The sequence below is a fragment of the Anarrhichthys ocellatus genome, unplaced genomic scaffold (genome assembly GCF_004355925.1).
Source record: "Anarrhichthys ocellatus isolate YVR2014 unplaced genomic scaffold, GSC_Weel_1.0 scaffold5, whole genome shotgun sequence".
In the NCBI taxonomy this organism is placed as follows: Eukaryota; Metazoa; Chordata; class Actinopteri; order Perciformes; family Anarhichadidae; genus Anarrhichthys; species Anarrhichthys ocellatus.
The window spans coordinates 5,243,314-5,260,228 of NW_022280035.1; the positions used below are offsets into that span (position 1 = coordinate 5,243,314).

The following is a 16,915-nucleotide window of genomic DNA, read 5'->3' on the forward strand; positions in this document are numbered from 1 at the left end:
ACACACACACACACACACACACACACACACACACACACACACACACATCTGTGCATCCCCAGATGTGCAAAGAGTTTATAAGAATGTATTTGACCACAACACAAAGAGTGTTTGGTGGTGTAGCTTCAAATCGTTTACACTGACATTTTGCAACACATAAATATAAATGTGTACATTACTACAAAGTACTTCTATAGGGGGTGGCATGAATGACTTTTCTTTTGTTAATGTGAATTATTTTCTTTTGTATTTAGTGTACTTTTGGACGTACAATTTAAGGACTTTAAGAATAAAGTATTGGAGCTTTATTTTACATTTGTAAAGTGCGATTCATGGTGTTGTGCTGCGATTGGTAGGCGTCATTATCTTTTAAATTACAAATGTAAACACAAGAATGTAAGAAACTGTATGCTCGGTATTAAAGCCTGAAATGGTAAATTAATGCTATTCTGAGGTGTGTACTTCATGCCCCACATGGGCAACCTCAGACAAAAAAGATTGGACATGACAACACTGTAACAAAACAACACACAGATGCCACAAAGCCAGTATCACCCAACAGCATTGTTGCTGTGACTCTCGTGAAGTTATCCTGAGATAAAAGAGACTGTCCCTGGATCAGAGAAGTCTTCATCAGTCATTTCAGCACATTAGGTCATAAACTACTGTGGCTCCCGGTGAACCGTTAGCTAGTGTTGCTACCTTTAGCTGCTCGGGTTCGGACAAGATCTTCTATAAAGATAAAAGAGACATTCTGCATTTTAAAATAAACCTCTTTATGCACGATAAAAGCTTTTATTTCCATAAAAGAAGTGCACCCCCCCACGCTCGGAGACTCCAGTGGGAGCAACTGGATGATTAAATATCAAATAAACTCACACACGTGTCCACATAAATACCCCCGAAACTACACCAACACTAAAACGTTCACTTACAAACAGAACTGAATGAATTAAAATAGATTTATACCTTTCTCTTTTAACACAATCGCCTCTCTGATCTTCGAGGAAACACGACTTCCCACAACAGCACACGGCGCGCACAATGATGACGTGGCACCTGCTCTCTTGACGACAACAAACATGGAGGAATATGCCCGTGAACCTTGGTGAGATTAGTTTTTATGAACATTTCCTTTTTCGCTGTGTATTCAAAAGTGTTGACCTCGGACACAGCTTTGTTTGTTTTTTATTGTCATGTTCGAGTTGTTGTGAGAGTGAACGGAGAGTGTGTGTGCGCGTTACAGGCTAGCTTAGTGGAGGCTCAGGGGTATGAAGAGATAAAGATGTGTTCAGGGACACTCAGCAAACAGGTCTGAGCTTCTGCAACCTCTCACATGAATGTGCCTTTTATGAGTGGCAGCTGAAGGTGTGGCTGGTAGGTAAATATTACTTGCATATGCACGGGGTCTTGAGCCAGAATACCTGGCTGTGAATGTTCAAACAAATTATACTAACTTATAATATAAGATAAGATAATGTCCAGAGTAGAAGCTGTTGCTGCAGCAAAAGGACAGAAATAAGCAGATAAAGTAAAAAAATCTAAATATATAAAAATCGTACAGTATTTAAATTATTTTGTGCATATTAGACTACACAGTGTAGGACTGCAATTAACAACTATTTTTATTGTTTTATGTGCCCATTCTTTCTTTAAAAAAATCTATAAAATGTCAGAAAATACTGAAGAATATTTCTGCTGATAAACGATCGAAGCAAGTGATCAATTGTTTAAATTGTTGTTCTATTAATCAGCTAACTGTTTCAGCATAAGTATGATGGTGCCACAAAAGGTTGTGATATGGCGGCTTCAGTTACATCTGGGTAAAGCTGCTCAAATACGTGACAAAATCATTGCAGTGGCACATTGTGAATTATGTTGGTACCAATTTTCTCTCCACTATTTTGAATGCCGAGTCTATGTGGTTACACAAATAGCTTTGTAGTGCTGAAAATGCACACATTACGTTTCAAAGCCTATGTTTATTTTATGACATTACGCACTTTATCCTGTCTTAACATTTTCTTCCTGCAGTCCCTGGAGAATAGTGGATGACTGTGGAGGGGCTTTCACCATGGGTGCAATTGGGGGAGGGGTGTTCCAGGCGATCAAGGGCTTTCGTAATGCCCCTGCAGTGAGTTCACCACATCATCATAATAATTATTATTATATGCTCCGACTCTAATCAGAGTTTTTAAAGGCAGCATTCAACAGTGCTCTGATGTTTCAGGGGGTCGGACACAGACTGAGAGGAAGCACTAATGCAGTGAGAATAAGAGCTCCTCAGATCGGAGGTGAGGACATCTTCTTTTCTAACCATGAATTGTTTACTGTAGCTCTTGGAGTCTTAATATGCATATGGCACATGCTAGAGTTAAGAGTTATCGCTCCCTGTGTATATAAATGATTTACCTGCATAAGGTATTATTTTTTGTAGCCAGAGCCTAGTTGTAACATTTACTTTGCCTAGAACTAAAATCAAACATTAAACCAGATGTGCAAGCACTCACTGGCTTGCTTTTTTTTTTGTGGTTTTCAGGTAGCTTTGCTGTATGGGGAGGGCTCTTCTCCACAATCGACTGTGGGTTAGTTCGCCTGAGAGGGAAAGAGGATCCTTGGAACTCTATAACAAGTGGAGCACTTACTGGGGCCATCCTGGCAGCACGCAGTAAGAGGAGGCCCATATGTCACAATGACCTGACCCCATCAAATTAAGTGTGATTCCGTAAATTCTGTGTTTTTCTCTAGGTGGGCCGTTAACTATGATGGGCTCTGCCATGATGGGGGGGATTCTGCTCGCTCTCATTGAGGGTTTTGGGATCCTCCTAACCAGATATACAGCACAGCAGTTTCAGAACCGTAAGGGAAGCTGATTGAGTTTTGCAAATTATATTTTAAGCGGCTGTTATCAATATTTTTATCTTAAGAAAAAGGCCTCTTTAAACCCTGCCACAGAAACCTGAGAATATATATATATTTTTAAATGTCCTTCTTGTTTTCTTCAGCTGTTCCATTTGCAGAAGACCCCGGTCAGTTGCCTCCAAGGGATGGAGGTCAGCAGCAGCATCAGGGGACAAAAGGGCAGTTTCAGTAGAGCAACCAGGACTGAGAGCAGCTGTGGACACCGTGAGTCAAACCAGAGAGTAGGGAGGACACCAGACATTACAGCAGGTATCAGGAGGACCAGGATGTGGAGATACTGGTCTCTACAGTGGTGTCAAGACTAGTTGCACGATGTACTTATACCTCAGGGGCAAAATACTGTGAGTTTATTTATTTTGTGTATTTGTTTATGAGTTGAATGTTTGTGACAAACGTCATGCTTGCAACTCCAGCATCTCATGCAACATGTTCTGTACTCTTCACTGTGATGGGTTGAATATGCAATTCTGAAATGTGTTTGTAAATCAATTTGATTATTTAACATTTAGGCAACAGATATATATTAATAGTTTGACATTCTGTGAATTAGGATTACTTGCTTTGGTGCAGAGAGTAAGATGAGAAGATCAACCACTCTCTGCTGGAGCCAGCAGTCACTTCACTTAGAATAAAGACTGTAAACAGGCTTTGTCCAAAGGTAACAACTAAATATTTGTTATTTTACACACGGTTATGTGCCGATTGTTTCTTGGCCACATTCAGTGACTTGCAGTCTTGAGTTGGCATCTATCTTTTCAATTCTTATAAGTGTATTTCCCGAAACAATAAACTATTCCTTCAGGCTTCCAAAGATATTACATGTGTATGCACAGATTTAGTTTTTTAATGGCTGCAAGGCAGAACGGTAGAGTAATAAGACGAATGAGACGTCAGTGAGGATTTATCTTGAAGAGAAGTATTCTGGAGCAGCGAGTCTGAAGTCTTAAATTAAGTGTCAGCTGTGACAATCAATGCAAAGAACAGCGTGTGTTTTTAAATGGTGTGTGTGCTTAAGATGTGGCTAGGCTCAACAAAAGCTAATGCCACTCTTTGTTTGCAGTTTCTCTTAACCCGGCAGCTTTTGTCACTTTGAGTCTTTGTTGAGTATTTATTATCTTAACTACTAGCATGATGAGCACAAAGTGGGAAAAATATGGATGAGTTCCCTAAAAATGATGGCTTGAAATGCACCCCATAGGCACTTTGATCACTGCATTACCCATCAAGCACTTTTTAAAGTCCATCTCTCTGTTTTCCTAAAATCGTAGCATCTTCCACAGGATTGAGATGGTGCAATGTGATTCTGTGTGTTTTACAGTCGAACTATGTATAGAAAGAATGTTTATTTGATGTATTGTCTTAATATATTCATCTTGCAAAAGCAGAAAAACATACAAACAATAAAGGCATCACATGTTCTTTAATACTGGTGTTATTCTTTCACGTGGCCATTGCTTTAGAAAGCCTAACATGATGCAGTAATGTGAGATATTAACCGGTGACATTAAAACATTACTTGCACCTGGGCTCAATATCAGTGTCTCTCTATTTCCTGTGAATGACCGCCCCCTGTCGCCTCTCAGTTGGTACTGCACCCACCGGCTGCTTCTGTCCAAGGTCCTGAAATACTCTTTTAACTTGCAATAGTGAGCCCAACCTAATATTCCGATATATACTTTTTTTTTAATATATTCCCCTGTGCGGTTTAACTACATCTTTGCAACAAAGCCCCGTGAAGCCACAGAGTATCTCCCGAGTCTATACCTCCACCTTCCCCTGGAAATCCTTTTAAACGGCTCAACTAGTTTAATCCTGCCGGCTGACCACCGCGGCTGTGGGGACGCGTTTGTTGTAATATTCCCTCACCGTTATGTGCCTGCGTGGATAAAAGTAATTGCGTGTTTTTTTTTTATTTACACGCGTAAGAAATAAGCAGAACTCGGCTTTAATCGGATTTCCAGGCTACAAGCAGGCGGTGAGCAGGATGGCCTGTAGCCTCTCAGCTGCAACCTCGTGCTGCGGGCGGATATGAAATGACAGGCGGCAGATGGTTCTTTTTTTTTTTTGTACCCCTAGAAGATTCTCTCTGTTGGGGCCCAAATTCATATCTGTGATCCAGTACGCATCGCAGATCCCCTGAGGAGTTGATGGTGGGCCTTCTGAAGTGATCTCGTGGTGTTAAAGTGCGGACATGGAGGCAAAGAAAGGTAGGTACTCCCCGCAATACCTCCGAGGGTTTGTTTGCACAGAGTTGTAAGAATGTGCGCTTTATACCTTCAAAGTTATGCAAAAAAAAACACACCTCGGTGGAAGATTAATATATTTTTTCTGAAATAATACGTCCACATATACAGTATAAGTGAAGAGTGAAACATAGACATGCATGTTTCCTACGATTTAAATCAAAGCATGCATACCTTTCACAATAATTAGACAACAGGCATCACATATTTCCACACTGAGCACGTTTGTTTTTAGTTGTTATCTGCTCATATTTGTGGCTCCTCTGTAGTTTTTTCAAGGGAGAGATAATAAATGTACCTGCAGGCTTATGCGTTGTGCAGGGCCTCGTCAGCAGGTGATCACGGGCCTGCTAGGGGATGGTGCTGGGCTAAGTGCCATGCTACTTCCGCTGAAGAAGTAGGTCACACCTGGTCATACAGTATGAGGCCTTCAGGACAGCATACCTGTCTGTTGCTACAGCCAACATGAAGCCCTTCATTAATTGTGTTGGATAATACACTGATATTACTGCATGGTGTGAGCAAGATCTCAGAGTTGTACACCAACAAAAACTGGACTTTGACGGACAATAAATTTATCCAACAATAGACTTACTTCTCTATTTGCAAAGTACTGTCTGTGTCTATTAACCAGATAAACATGAACTTGCTCAGAGTAAAACACCTCACAGCATAATCATTGATCATGTAATAACCATATTTTTACCCACTCTTACTTTCTTTTACTTCACATTCAGGATGCTGGGAAATACTAATTATTTTTGTTTGATCGTTTTTTGACAGATGCCCCCCCTGGGGGTGAGGGAGGAAAATCAGACACCCTGGGGTCCACTGGCTCGGCCAGAAAAAGAGGCGGGGGGGCCAAGAAGGCAATGCAGGCGAACAAGTCCGCCCTCAGGGCCCCCCGAGCCCTCTGCTGCCTCACCCTCAGCAACCCCATCCGCATGGCAGCACTGGCCCTCGTAGAGTGGAAATATCCTTCTCTGAGTTGTGTGTTTGTGTTCCTGCATATGATGCAAATGTACAATGTGTTCTTGAGATAATGTTGAATTGTTGGCGTGTTGAAGTTCTATTATGCTGCTGTGTGCATTTTCCTGTAAATACACATTCACCAGGCCTGTTGTGCCCTTAACTGCACTCCTCAAGCCTTTTGATATTTTCATTCTGCTTGCCATTTTTGCCAACTGCGTGGCCATGGGCGTCACCAAGCCGTACCCTGATGATGACTCCAACGCTACCAATCACCAACTGGTGAGTTCCCAGTGGAGAGATGTGGAGTAGCTCAACCCTACTGGTTTCTCTAACTCTTTTTAGAAAAGTTCATGGTACGCTGAGCTTGATATTAAGGAAGAGTAAATAAAGCAAAGAAAGTATATTTCTAGTCTTAACCCAATAGTGCATTCCATTCATTCCCTTAATTGTGTGATTGATGCACCCAAACATACCGTGCATACTATTCTACAGTGATGCATAGACAAATGGATCAAACATAAAGAGGACGTGTGTGTGTGAAGAGAGATCTTTGAGGGCCCGACACGGAGAACATCACATGAATCAAACAGATGCTGGAGCTCTTTGATCATACAGAGCGTTCTTCATCAGACCTCTTCGTGCTCCTTGGAAACTGAAAGTCTAAAAAGTTTAGGACAGTAACTTGATCCCTTTAAGGGGATTGAATGAAGCTGTCAAGGTGAACTATGCCTACGTGTGAAGTGTGTCTGAGCGTTTTTAACGCCGTTCTTATGTTCCTGTTTTCCGAGGCTTGACTCTCACTAAGAACATCTCGTGTGTTTCTCCTGAGATCATTTTTCTCTCTCACGTTCTCTGAGTTATTCGAGGACACCGATAGAGGTATGCACACTTCGTTGCAACAGTTTCATTTGGTATTTTGCTGCAGGTAGCAACATTTAGGGAGAACATAACAGTGTCCTGTTGGAGGGTAACGGTGTTAGAGGGGAAAAAAGTTGAGGTGTGACGTCAGGGATCATGTCTGACTTAAACACCAACCATCTGCTTAATCTCCCTCTTTGTCCCTCCCCTTTCTCATCATTCCTCCCCACAACCCTATAAATGACAAATTACACAGCAGTCAAACTGAAAATTATCCTATTGTTCTTTGGCACATTCGATATGTGAGCCGTTGTGAGCCACACACAGCTTTATATAATTGCAAAAAAAACAGTCACATTGTTGTTAATTCATTGTTGGTAGTAATCCTTACCTTGTCTGCGGAGGGTAAAAGTGATGTTTGAATTTAATTTGAGGTAATTTTAATAAAAGGGGGAGCAGGGACACACACACCTGCAGCAGGATAGATGTTAGTAGATCCCTTTATTGGATTGCACAAAGAAGGTAAGCTGACAGTTTAACATGCACCCCCCCCCCCAGTGACTTACAGTTTTATCACTTAAAATAATCACTTTTTGCAGTTTTGGTGAATGTGACTGGTTTTTGTGAATTCCACACGTCTTTCATGAAACCACATTCTGTGTGGATTATTGTGGCAGCCTGACGTTAAAGCCTAGTGAGAGTGGTAGCAGTGATTAGAGGCATTAAGCTGAAGGTTACAGAGAAGAGATCCAGAGACAGACGTAAGCGAGTGTTAGGCAGTAGGTTAAGAGGTTAGGAAGCCACCGTAGTCAGCCTTTAATGATAACACACACACGGTTTAAAGAAAGACGCATGAAAAAGTCAGTTAATGCCACTTACTGCTGTATCTGACGAAGAGAAATCCGTTTCTAAATGTCTTTATTTTACTGTGACAATCACTTGACATTTTCTTCAACACTTTTCCATATTTATTCCTTTCAAAACCCACTCGCTGACTTATGAAAAAAAAGTCATTCAAATTTTGCCAAACATCTCTACCTTGCCTTTTCTTCTCCTCTCAGGAACAAGTTGAGTACGTCTTCCTCGTCATCTTCACCATCGAGACCTTCACTAAAATTCTTGCCTACGGCTTAGTCATGCACCCCAGCGCCTACATACGCAGCGGATGGAACTTGCTTGATTTCGTTATCGTCATTGTCGGGTATTTTGGTGCTTCATCTAGTCACGATTTTGCATCTGCAAATGTCCCGTCACTTATAAGAAGTGAAGTTCTAACAGCTCGTATGTGTGCGTCTGTGCAGGTTGTTCAGCGTGATAGCAGAGGGCATGACGGATCATAAGCCGGGAGAGGCCCATCATGCTGCAGGAAAACCCGGAGGCCTGGATGTCAAAGCTCTCAGAGCATTCAGGGTGTTGCGACCCCTTCGGCTCGTATCTGGAGTGCCAAGTGTGTTTATAATTTACTGCAGTTTGTTTGAATTTTTTTTGCATGTTTGTTTCTGTGCTTCATCCCACATGTGCCGTTGAAAAAGGTGTGTGTGTCTGCCTTGCCAGGTTTACAGATTGTGTTGAACTCCATCATGAAAGCCATGGTCCCCCTTCTGCACATCGGTATGTTGGTCATGTTCGTCATCATCATCTACGCCATCATCGGCTTGGAGCTTTTTATCGGCAGGATGCACAAGACGTGCTACTCCAGCACCACAGGTCTGTGCTCGATGAGCTAAAACTGACTTTTATACGGTGTCCATGTTTCATGGATGTGTCGGCTCAATGCTGTTTTCTGCTCCAGGTCTGATGGTGGAAGACGATCCGTCACCCTGTGCATTTGCCGGGAGCGGGCGATCTTGCAACTCGAACGGGACTGAGTGCCGGGGCAAGTGGGAGGGCCCAAATGGCGGCATCACAAACTTTGACAACGTTTTCTTCGCCATGCTGACAGTTTTCCAGTGCATCACTATGGAGGGTTGGACAGATGTTCTCTACTGGGTACTCACACGCTCTTGGATCCTCCACACTTTTACTTTTGTTTGTTGTAATTGAAAATGCTCACCTGCACGTTGTGTCTCTGCCCCTCTGCACAGATGAATGACGCCATTGGCTTTGAGATTCCGTGGGTTTACTTTGTTTCTCTGGTCATCTTTGGATCCTTTTTCATCATCAATCTCGTATTGGGTGTGTTGAGCGGGTATGTTGCTGCAGCATGGAGCTTTCTGTGCATTTATTGTGTTTTTTGAGAAACAAAATGAATCCCTTATATTTGTCTTCAAGACTTTTTTCTGAGTTTTTGAGTTTTGTGTCTGTGCACAGAGAGTTCTCCAAGGAAAGAGAAAAGGCCGTAGCGCGCGGTGAGCTGCAGATGGCGCAGGAGAGCAAGCAGATGGAGGAGGACATGATAGGCTACATGGACTGGCTCATAGAGGCCGAGGATGTGGATGAAGAAGGAAACAAACGTTAGTTTGAAGCACATCCATGACGAAAAAAGCAAAACATCTACACGTATCTTTATATCTATACATAAACTGCCTCTATTTGACTTCAAAGGTGCTGCGATCGCAAAGAAAAAGATGATGAAGAAATTTGGCTGGTACAAACACAGCGAGGATGGTGGAGGTACGTCAGCCATCGCCGTTGGTTATCACGTTTATTTAAACGTGATTGTCTCTAACAGCCGATACTCATCTCTGTGTTTAGCGGAGTCAGACTCAGACGACGACATAGCATACCTCGATGATGACAGTGGCTTCTGTGCGTCTCTCATGTAAGACAACAGAGGAATAACATTGTTTTGATTCACCACTGCTATTTAGGTGTTAATCACGTCAATTCATGATTGTCTTCTTTTCTCAGGGCAAAGATGATGGCGAATAGCTTCTGGTAAGATGAGAAAATTCCAAAGCACTCCTCATGCATTTTATTAGTTGTTACACCCTCGTCAATGTGCACACCTCATTCAAAATACTATTTCCCCCCTTTTTTTAGTGACCAATTGTGCCAGCTGAATCATACATTCAGGAAGAACTGCCGTGTGGCCGTCAAGACCGCCAACTTCTACTGGTTGGTGCTTCTGCTGGTGTTTCTCAACACAGTGGCCAGTGCCTCCGAGCATTACGGACAGCCAAATTGGCTCACAGAAATGCAAGGTAAGAATCCGTTCCTCCATTTATTTAAAACCTTTGCTGAGCTGTGCTTCAACGCTACTAAAACGCCTTCTTCTTCTCCGTCTGTCCCTCAGAGCGAGCCAACAAGATCCTGCTGCTGCTGTTCACTCTGGAGATGCTGTTGAAGATGTACGCCTTTGGCCTGCAGATCTATTTCATGGCGCTGTTCAACCGCTTTGATTGCTTCGTGGTGTGCGGCGGCATCCTCGAGACGCTGCTCGTGGAGTTTCAATTCATACCGCCCATCGGCATCTCTGTGCTGCGCTGCATCCGACTGCTCAGGATATTCAAGATGACTCGGTAACTGGTGCCAGAGTTCAGTAGCAAAAACATCTGGAGCTTTTCAGTCACCTGCACGAGGAACAAACCAGGAAAACAAATCTGTCAGCATTTGTTTTCATTTCCCGATGTGTATCTATGCTCTCTTCTGTTGCTTCCAGGCACTGGGCTGCTTTGTCCGACCTAGTCAACTCGCTGCTCAACTCCATGAAAGCTATCCTCTCCCTCCTGCTCCTGCTCTTCCTCTTCCTCATCATCTTCGCCTTGCTGGGCATGCAGTTATTTGGAGGCAAATTCAACTTTGACGAGACTCAGATGAAGAGAAGTACTTTCGACTCCTTCCCTCAGGCTCTGCTCACTTGTTTTCAGGTGACTGACAACAAGCAGTTTGTTTGTATAGCACATTTCATTACATGTAAACTCAAAGTACTTTACATTTAAAGACAAAATATAGAAATACGGGTACAAACATAAGAATATAGGTAGTTTATACAACATAAATATAAGAATACACAACTACCCAGCAATAAAAGCCCCAAAACATCAACATCTTTAAATAGAAACCCCCGTACACACCAGTAATTAACTATTCAATTATTGTTATGTAAGGTGTCAATTACAGGCCTCTCACTCTGTGTGGCTACTTTTTCTTTCTGCAGATCCTCACAGGAGAGGACTGGAACGCTGTAATGTACGACGGCATTATGGCCTATGGAGGGCCGATCTTCCCCAACATGGTGGTGTGCATTTACTTCGTCATCCTCTTTGTCTGTGGTAACTGTATCCTTGCTCAGTGTCTGTGCACTCTCTGTCTGATTTCTGAAGTCTGAGCATTAAATGATTGGTCTTCAATTCCAAGAAAGTGGACTCCTTAACTGTGTGATCAGACATCCTGCTCAATGTCTTCTTGGCTATCGCTGTGGACAACTTGGCAGGAGGCAGTGGAAAGACCAAAGTCGAGTACGTTTGACATGAGAAAAGATGATCTTGATAAGTGGTATCGGACTCATTTATAACTGACTCGTCCTTCTGTTTCCTGCTGCACTTCCACTGACGTCTACATTAAACATGTACAAAAAAATACAAAGGTTCAAACGATTCCCCCTTCGCTCAATTGCAGTTTGTTTGTTTTTTTAGGGAGAAAAAGGAAGATGAAGAAGAATGGGATGAGGATGATGAGAAAGAGGATGAAGATGCAGGGGTAGAGCATCTTTTTTTAAATCTTTTCCCTGCACCATATTGGATAAAAACTGATTGTGAAATGTCAAACAACTGATCTTTTGTTCTCATGTGTAGAACGACGAGGACGACTGGCAGGAAAATGAGGAGCTGAGGGCCATCGAGGGACTGGAGGGTGAGTTTGACAGCAGACTTGACGATTAAGAACTTTAACTGTCTCTAATACATTTCTCTGTATGTCACTGTAGGAGTTGCTCCATTAAAGCCTGAGTTCTCAGGGCCCAAAGAGAAGATCATCCCAATCCCTGATGGGAGCTCCTTCTTCCTTCTTGGAAAGAAAAACTGGTAATTTGAGATCATTTGTGCGCCAAATTAACCTGATGCTGCTATACTGCTATAATATAACTCTTTAACTCTTCACTGATTTAACAATTAAGTTGTGTGACATGCTTGTAACACCAGGACATTGCTAAAAAAAAGAATCCGCTTTTCTTTGTAATTTCCCTCCCGTTGTCAGTTTGCGAGTCGCCTGTCACAACCTCATCCATCACCCCTACTTCACCAACTTCATCCTCATCTTCATCATCCTCAGCAGCATTTCCCTGGCTGCCGAGGATCCGATCAAATCCCACTCATTCAGGAACATAGTAAGACTGACCACACCAGGCAGACCATGTCTGTCTGATCATTGTTCACAATAAAGACGATTGATTACTAATTGTAGCTTCTCTCATCCTCAGGTGCTCGGCTATGCAGATTATGTTTTCACTTCGGTTTTCACAGTGGAGATCGTACTAAAGGTAACGGCTGCAGTGGTTTAAATTGATTAGAGCGTGAATGGTCATTTCTACAACATATCACTTTCTTTCTTCCTTCCCTCGCTCGTGTCTAGATGACAGTCTACGGCGCTGTTCTGCACACCGGCTCCTTCTGTAGAAACGCCTTCAACCTCCTCGACCTGGTGGTTGTCGGCGTGTCGCTCGCGTCTTTCTTCTTACAGTGAGTAGATATCCGTCTAACTCAAACTGCACACAGTTGAATTCTGTGTAGCTGTAAAACGCAGAAGCAGTGATGGCTCTTTAAAGTGTTGTGATCTGAGGGTAACTCTCAGAAATGATTTCACTTTGCCAGTGTAGTTTTATACTTTATACTCTGTATTTCCCAGTCCAATCTGCCTTCTTTTTTTGCCCTATGTTCCTGTTTTATTGACTATTTCTGCATTGTTGCTCTCAGTTCAAGTGCGATCTCTGTGGTCAAGATTCTCAGAGTGCTGCGAGTGCTCAGGCCTCTTCGTGCCATTAACAGAGCCAAGGGACTGAAGGTGAACAGCGCTTTCCTTTTTTGTTATTTTCTAATTACACAACAAGTCAGCGTCAGTGTTTACTGCAGGGTTACTGAATTACGCTGTGGTGTGTATTCAGTTTAAAGTAAGTGGTGTGTGCTAACACGTGTCCTTTGCCGTCCACAGAACGTGGTGCAGTGTGTGTTCGTGGCGATCCGCACCATCGGCAACATCTTAATTGTCACAACACTGCTCCAGTTCATGTTTGCCTGTATTGGAGTGCAGCTCTTCAAGGTACACGTTCACTCACCACACTCTCTGGACACTTTATTAGGTGCACCTGTACAGTCTTATGCGATCCAATACAATTTGCGATGTCTGTGTTCAGTTTTTCTCCACGCTGTCACAGAGGTGCTGAATAAATCATATGTCTTAGCATTGAAGTTAGTGGTGGTGTTATACCGGACTGTATTGTATTTAGAGGCGTTTGTCATATATTAAACAGAATAAAAGGGAGAAGCAGACTGGAGGCTCTGTAGTCGTTGGTCCTGTGAGAATCTCTCAGACTAAATCACCATATTTTAATGTGAAGATCTTCATATCTGACATTTCCCTCTCTTACCTTTCTGTCAGGCAGGTTCACCTCGCTTGTACGGATCACTGTAAATACTGTTTTATCTCCTCCCACACTGGCATACACTCTTCTCCGGTCTGGTTGTGTGAATTTAAACTAAAGATCTTTATTCTCTGTGTGGCACAAATCTGATCCGTCAGTGTTTAATCAGGATTTCAATCAATCTTCATATAGAAATCTTTAATCTTTCTAATATTCTGCCCCCTTGTGTTTGTAAACGCATAGAACATAAAGTAAGAAACACCTGTAACTATGACCTCATTAATAACAATGTAACCAAAAACTGAGCATTACGAGCTTCGTGAAGAGCCGTTGATCGGACTGCACTAGATTGTACAGATGCACTTAATGAGTATTTTTCTCTAACTCACTGATTTAAAAAGGAAGTGGCCAGTGAGTGTTTTAAAGGGTTTTAACTGTCCTGTGTTTTAATGTTACAGGGCAGATTCTACAGCTGCACAGATGAAGCCAAACACACTCCTGTGGAGTGCAGGTCAATAATCTTTTCTTCTTCTCTACCCCAGAGGTTTTCAAAGTCTGAGACTTGATCACACTCAACAGTTGAGCCAAGATAGCCTAATATTGCTGTCTGTCCTGTTAGTTTCTGACTAATACACTTCTGTATCTCTGAACTATCTCTTTAACCAAATCACACACATTTCATTTAGGCTACTCTATGGGATCTTTTAATAACTAATATAATATTTTCACTTCCATTCACTGAGCCTCCCCTGGGGGATGCCCGCCTCACACTTTGAAAACCTCTGGTCTACACAACATGAAGCACCCCAGGCAGACAGTCTCTTAACGTGCCGACGCTGTCCTTAAATATGTGCATTTGTTTCATTTTAGGGGAACGTTTGTGGTCTTTCAAGACGGGGATATGAACCACCCCATGGTGAAAGAGAGGATTTGGGAAAACAGTGATTTCAACTTTGACAATGTGCTGATGGGCATGCTGGCTTTATTCACTGTGTCCACATTTGAAGGCTGGCCACAGTGAGTAGTAACTTTACATATTTCTGTAATGCAAAGGATTAGTATTTGTTTTATTGTTTTATTGTCAACAAATTCCATGAAAAGAAAAAAACAAAAGTGTGTTGGTCCATCTTCATACTTTCTGACTGGTCCCAAATATGTAGTTTAATTTGTTTAAATGTCTCAGTGATTCCATAGAAGAGCTCTGTAGGTTTTTAAAAAAACATCACTAAACAGGAATGAATAGTGTATTTGTTGGGGGACTATTTTCTGCTGCGGATTAATACACGCTTGGTGCGCTAGTGATCGTGTATCGGAGGTTGATTTAAAACAAACTACAGTGCCCGTGTTCATCACAGTGAAGGAACATGTCACCCAGTGCAACAGTGCAGTTTATGGGAATATGGGAATATTGAATACAAAATGTGGTTTATTGCATTTAAATTAAAAAATTGTATTCAATTTATTACATATAATTATTTTAAGAATAGTTCATGAACGATATTTTTTAGATTAAGATTTTAAAATAGGATACATCAGGTTTTAGCTACATAGGCAAAACTTGTTTTGATTAATTGTTTGTTTTGTCTTTTAATGGGATTTTTGACAACAATAATTGGATGAGCATCATCTTCCTAACCCTTGAAGCGTTTCCTGTCCTCACTGTGTTTTGTTTAAAGGCTCCTTTATCGTTCTGTGGACGCCAACGCCATCAACCGCGGGCCCATTTACAACTACCGAGTAGAAATCTCCATCTTTTTCATCATCTACATCATCATCATCGCCTTCTTCATGATGAACATATTCGTGGGTTTTGTCATCATCACATTTCGAGAGCAAGGAGAGGCTGAATTCAAAAACTGTGAACTCAACAAAAATCAAGTAAAAGCTTCAGAAACAGTTTCAATTCAATGAGTCTTTACATGCGATACATTTGTTTAGATTTACAAAGTGAATAATGTTTGTGCTCTCTTCTTGTTCCTCCTGTCCAGCGCCAGTGTGTGTACTACGCTCTGAAAGCTCAACCTATAAAGATTTACATCCCGAAAAACCCGTCACAGCTCAAATTCTGGAAAATTATCAACTCCAGCCAGTTTGAATACGTCATGTTTGTGCTGATTCTGGGAAACACCCTCACTCTGGCTATTCAGGTATCATCCGAGTCTTTCATGAAATACAGAGACGTCAACTTGTTTCAGTGCTGCGATGTGAAGTTCTGTGTTGTTGCTTCTTTTGCAGCATTACGAGCAGTCTAAGCTGTTCACCTCCGTCATGGACATCCTCAACATGATCTTCACTGTGGTTTTCACGATCGAGATGATTATCAAGTTACTGGCTCTGCGGGCTCATGTGAGGTTTCACTCTTTCTCCTCTGAGAGCAACATTCAACTGTCAACACTGTCTGTGTTCCACTTTCACGCTCTTTGTTAATTCTTCCCTTTGCAGCACTATTTCATCGATCCATGGAATTCTTTTGACGCTTTGATCGTCGTGGGGAGCGTGTTGGATATCGCCGTCTCTGAGTTGAGCGTGAGTTTGTCCAATTTGCTGACAAAAGAAAAAGAAAGAAAACACATTTGTACAGCTCATGTAGGTCAAAATGTTTGTTCTATTTAATCTGAGAATTAAAAAAGTCAGACAAATATTAGAAAACTATGGTATACAACTTCTATTAAATGCTGGATAAGAGCTGATAGCTGCACTCTTGTTTGTCTCTGTAAAAGTAACGAGTCTGACGAAAAATAAACCTTACAAAATACTTAATTCAATTTTCAAAGATCCATTTGATACCTTCTTGTCTCAGTAAAAAAAAAAAAAAAAAAACCTACATGTGCTACAACATTAACTTTAGCAACAACTATTATTCAAGACACATAATCATATTTAACTTAATGGTAAAAAGCCCTCTGTGTACCATATCAAGTTAATCTGGTACTGGCAATAGAACCAGAGGAGAATCTAGTTACCAGAATGAAATTCCAGTATTTTTAATTTTACTTTTTCTATTTTCCCAAACCCACAAAAAATAAAACGTCTGTCCATCTGTATACACTAACCCTTCACCAGAATTGTATACCTGGTATTGTGGAAACAACAATATTACAAGAACAGAATTCATTCACTCTGGAAAATCCAAATAATCATTCATTAAAATTGAAATTTACTCGTGCCGGTCCTGATTTTATTCTCTGTCCTCTCACATGGCATCTCTACCTGTTACCTGTTTCAGGGAGGAGGCGGCCATGGTGAGGTAAGAGCTGAGCACAACCACTGCAACTCTAAATGTGTCTTTCATTGTGGATTTATACTTAAAGATACTATATGCTTGAGCACTGTAACATATATATATATATAAATATATATATATATATATACTGTATATATATATATATATATATATATATAT

General features: G+C 41.6%; 3 protein-coding genes across 4 annotated transcripts in view; 2 read left to right on the forward strand and 1 right to left on the reverse strand.

Moving 5' to 3' along the window:
* Positions 1 to 1,044, reverse strand: part of pqbp1 (polyglutamine binding protein 1) — a 4,554-nt gene extending 3,510 nt beyond the window's left edge. The window contains exon 1 of the mRNA XM_031845587.1: positions 970 to 1,044. The gene's annotated coding sequence lies outside the window, so the exon portion shown is untranslated. The remainder of the gene's footprint in view (positions 1 to 969) is intronic.
* Positions 1,045 to 1,062: 18 nt separating this feature from the next.
* timm17b (translocase of inner mitochondrial membrane 17 homolog B (yeast)) lies at positions 1,063 to 4,374 on the forward strand. Its single transcript, XM_031845589.1, has 6 exons — positions 1,063 to 1,108; positions 2,035 to 2,134; positions 2,231 to 2,294; positions 2,540 to 2,668; positions 2,749 to 2,859; positions 3,006 to 4,374. The coding sequence occupies exons 1-6, from the start codon at positions 1,083 to 1,085 to the stop codon at positions 3,092 to 3,094; spliced, it is 519 nt and encodes a 172-aa protein (XP_031701449.1). The 5' UTR covers positions 1,063 to 1,082; the 3' UTR covers positions 3,095 to 4,374.
* A 159-nt stretch (positions 4,375 to 4,533) lies between these two features.
* Positions 4,534 to 16,915, forward strand: part of cacna1fa (calcium channel, voltage-dependent, L type, alpha 1F subunit a) — a 19,849-nt gene continuing 7,467 nt past the window's right edge. For both annotated transcript variants that reach the window (XM_031844871.1, XM_031844872.1), the window contains exons 1-32: positions 4,534 to 5,129; positions 5,949 to 6,138; positions 6,311 to 6,416; positions 8,057 to 8,196; positions 8,297 to 8,442; positions 8,550 to 8,702; positions 8,788 to 8,984; positions 9,080 to 9,183; positions 9,306 to 9,448; positions 9,540 to 9,608; positions 9,690 to 9,756; positions 9,846 to 9,872; positions 9,978 to 10,138; positions 10,231 to 10,456; positions 10,597 to 10,804; positions 11,095 to 11,215; positions 11,323 to 11,395; positions 11,573 to 11,636; positions 11,732 to 11,789; positions 11,863 to 11,959; positions 12,132 to 12,261; positions 12,355 to 12,414; positions 12,507 to 12,613; positions 12,848 to 12,935; positions 13,083 to 13,190; positions 13,971 to 14,023; positions 14,383 to 14,529; positions 15,189 to 15,390; positions 15,501 to 15,659; positions 15,748 to 15,858; positions 15,955 to 16,038; positions 16,739 to 16,759. In XM_031844871.1, coding sequence (XP_031700731.1) covers positions 5,114 to 5,129; positions 5,949 to 6,138; positions 6,311 to 6,416; positions 8,057 to 8,196; positions 8,297 to 8,442; positions 8,550 to 8,702; positions 8,788 to 8,984; positions 9,080 to 9,183; positions 9,306 to 9,448; positions 9,540 to 9,608; positions 9,690 to 9,756; positions 9,846 to 9,872; positions 9,978 to 10,138; positions 10,231 to 10,456; positions 10,597 to 10,804; positions 11,095 to 11,215; positions 11,323 to 11,395; positions 11,573 to 11,636; positions 11,732 to 11,789; positions 11,863 to 11,959; positions 12,132 to 12,261; positions 12,355 to 12,414; positions 12,507 to 12,613; positions 12,848 to 12,935; positions 13,083 to 13,190; positions 13,971 to 14,023; positions 14,383 to 14,529; positions 15,189 to 15,390; positions 15,501 to 15,659; positions 15,748 to 15,858; positions 15,955 to 16,038; positions 16,739 to 16,759 — 3,636 coding nt within the window. In that variant the 5' untranslated portion in view covers positions 4,534 to 5,113. The remainder of the gene's footprint in view (positions 5,130 to 5,948; positions 6,139 to 6,310; positions 6,417 to 8,056; positions 8,197 to 8,296; positions 8,443 to 8,549; positions 8,703 to 8,787; positions 8,985 to 9,079; positions 9,184 to 9,305; positions 9,449 to 9,539; positions 9,609 to 9,689; positions 9,757 to 9,845; positions 9,873 to 9,977; positions 10,139 to 10,230; positions 10,457 to 10,596; positions 10,805 to 11,094; positions 11,216 to 11,322; positions 11,396 to 11,572; positions 11,637 to 11,731; positions 11,790 to 11,862; positions 11,960 to 12,131; positions 12,262 to 12,354; positions 12,415 to 12,506; positions 12,614 to 12,847; positions 12,936 to 13,082; positions 13,191 to 13,970; positions 14,024 to 14,382; positions 14,530 to 15,188; positions 15,391 to 15,500; positions 15,660 to 15,747; positions 15,859 to 15,954; positions 16,039 to 16,738; positions 16,760 to 16,915) is intronic.

Coding starts and splice junctions, on each gene's coding strand:
- timm17b (XM_031845589.1), top strand. CDS start 1,083: ATGGAGGAATATGCCCGTGAACCTTG. Junction 2,135..2,230: donor GCTTTCGTAATGCCCCTGCA/GTGAGTTCACCA, acceptor CTGATGTTTCAG/GGGGTCGGACACAGACTGAG. Junction 2,860..3,005: donor AGCACAGCAGTTTCAGAACC/GTAAGGGAAGCT, acceptor TGTTTTCTTCAG/CTGTTCCATTTGCAGAAGAC.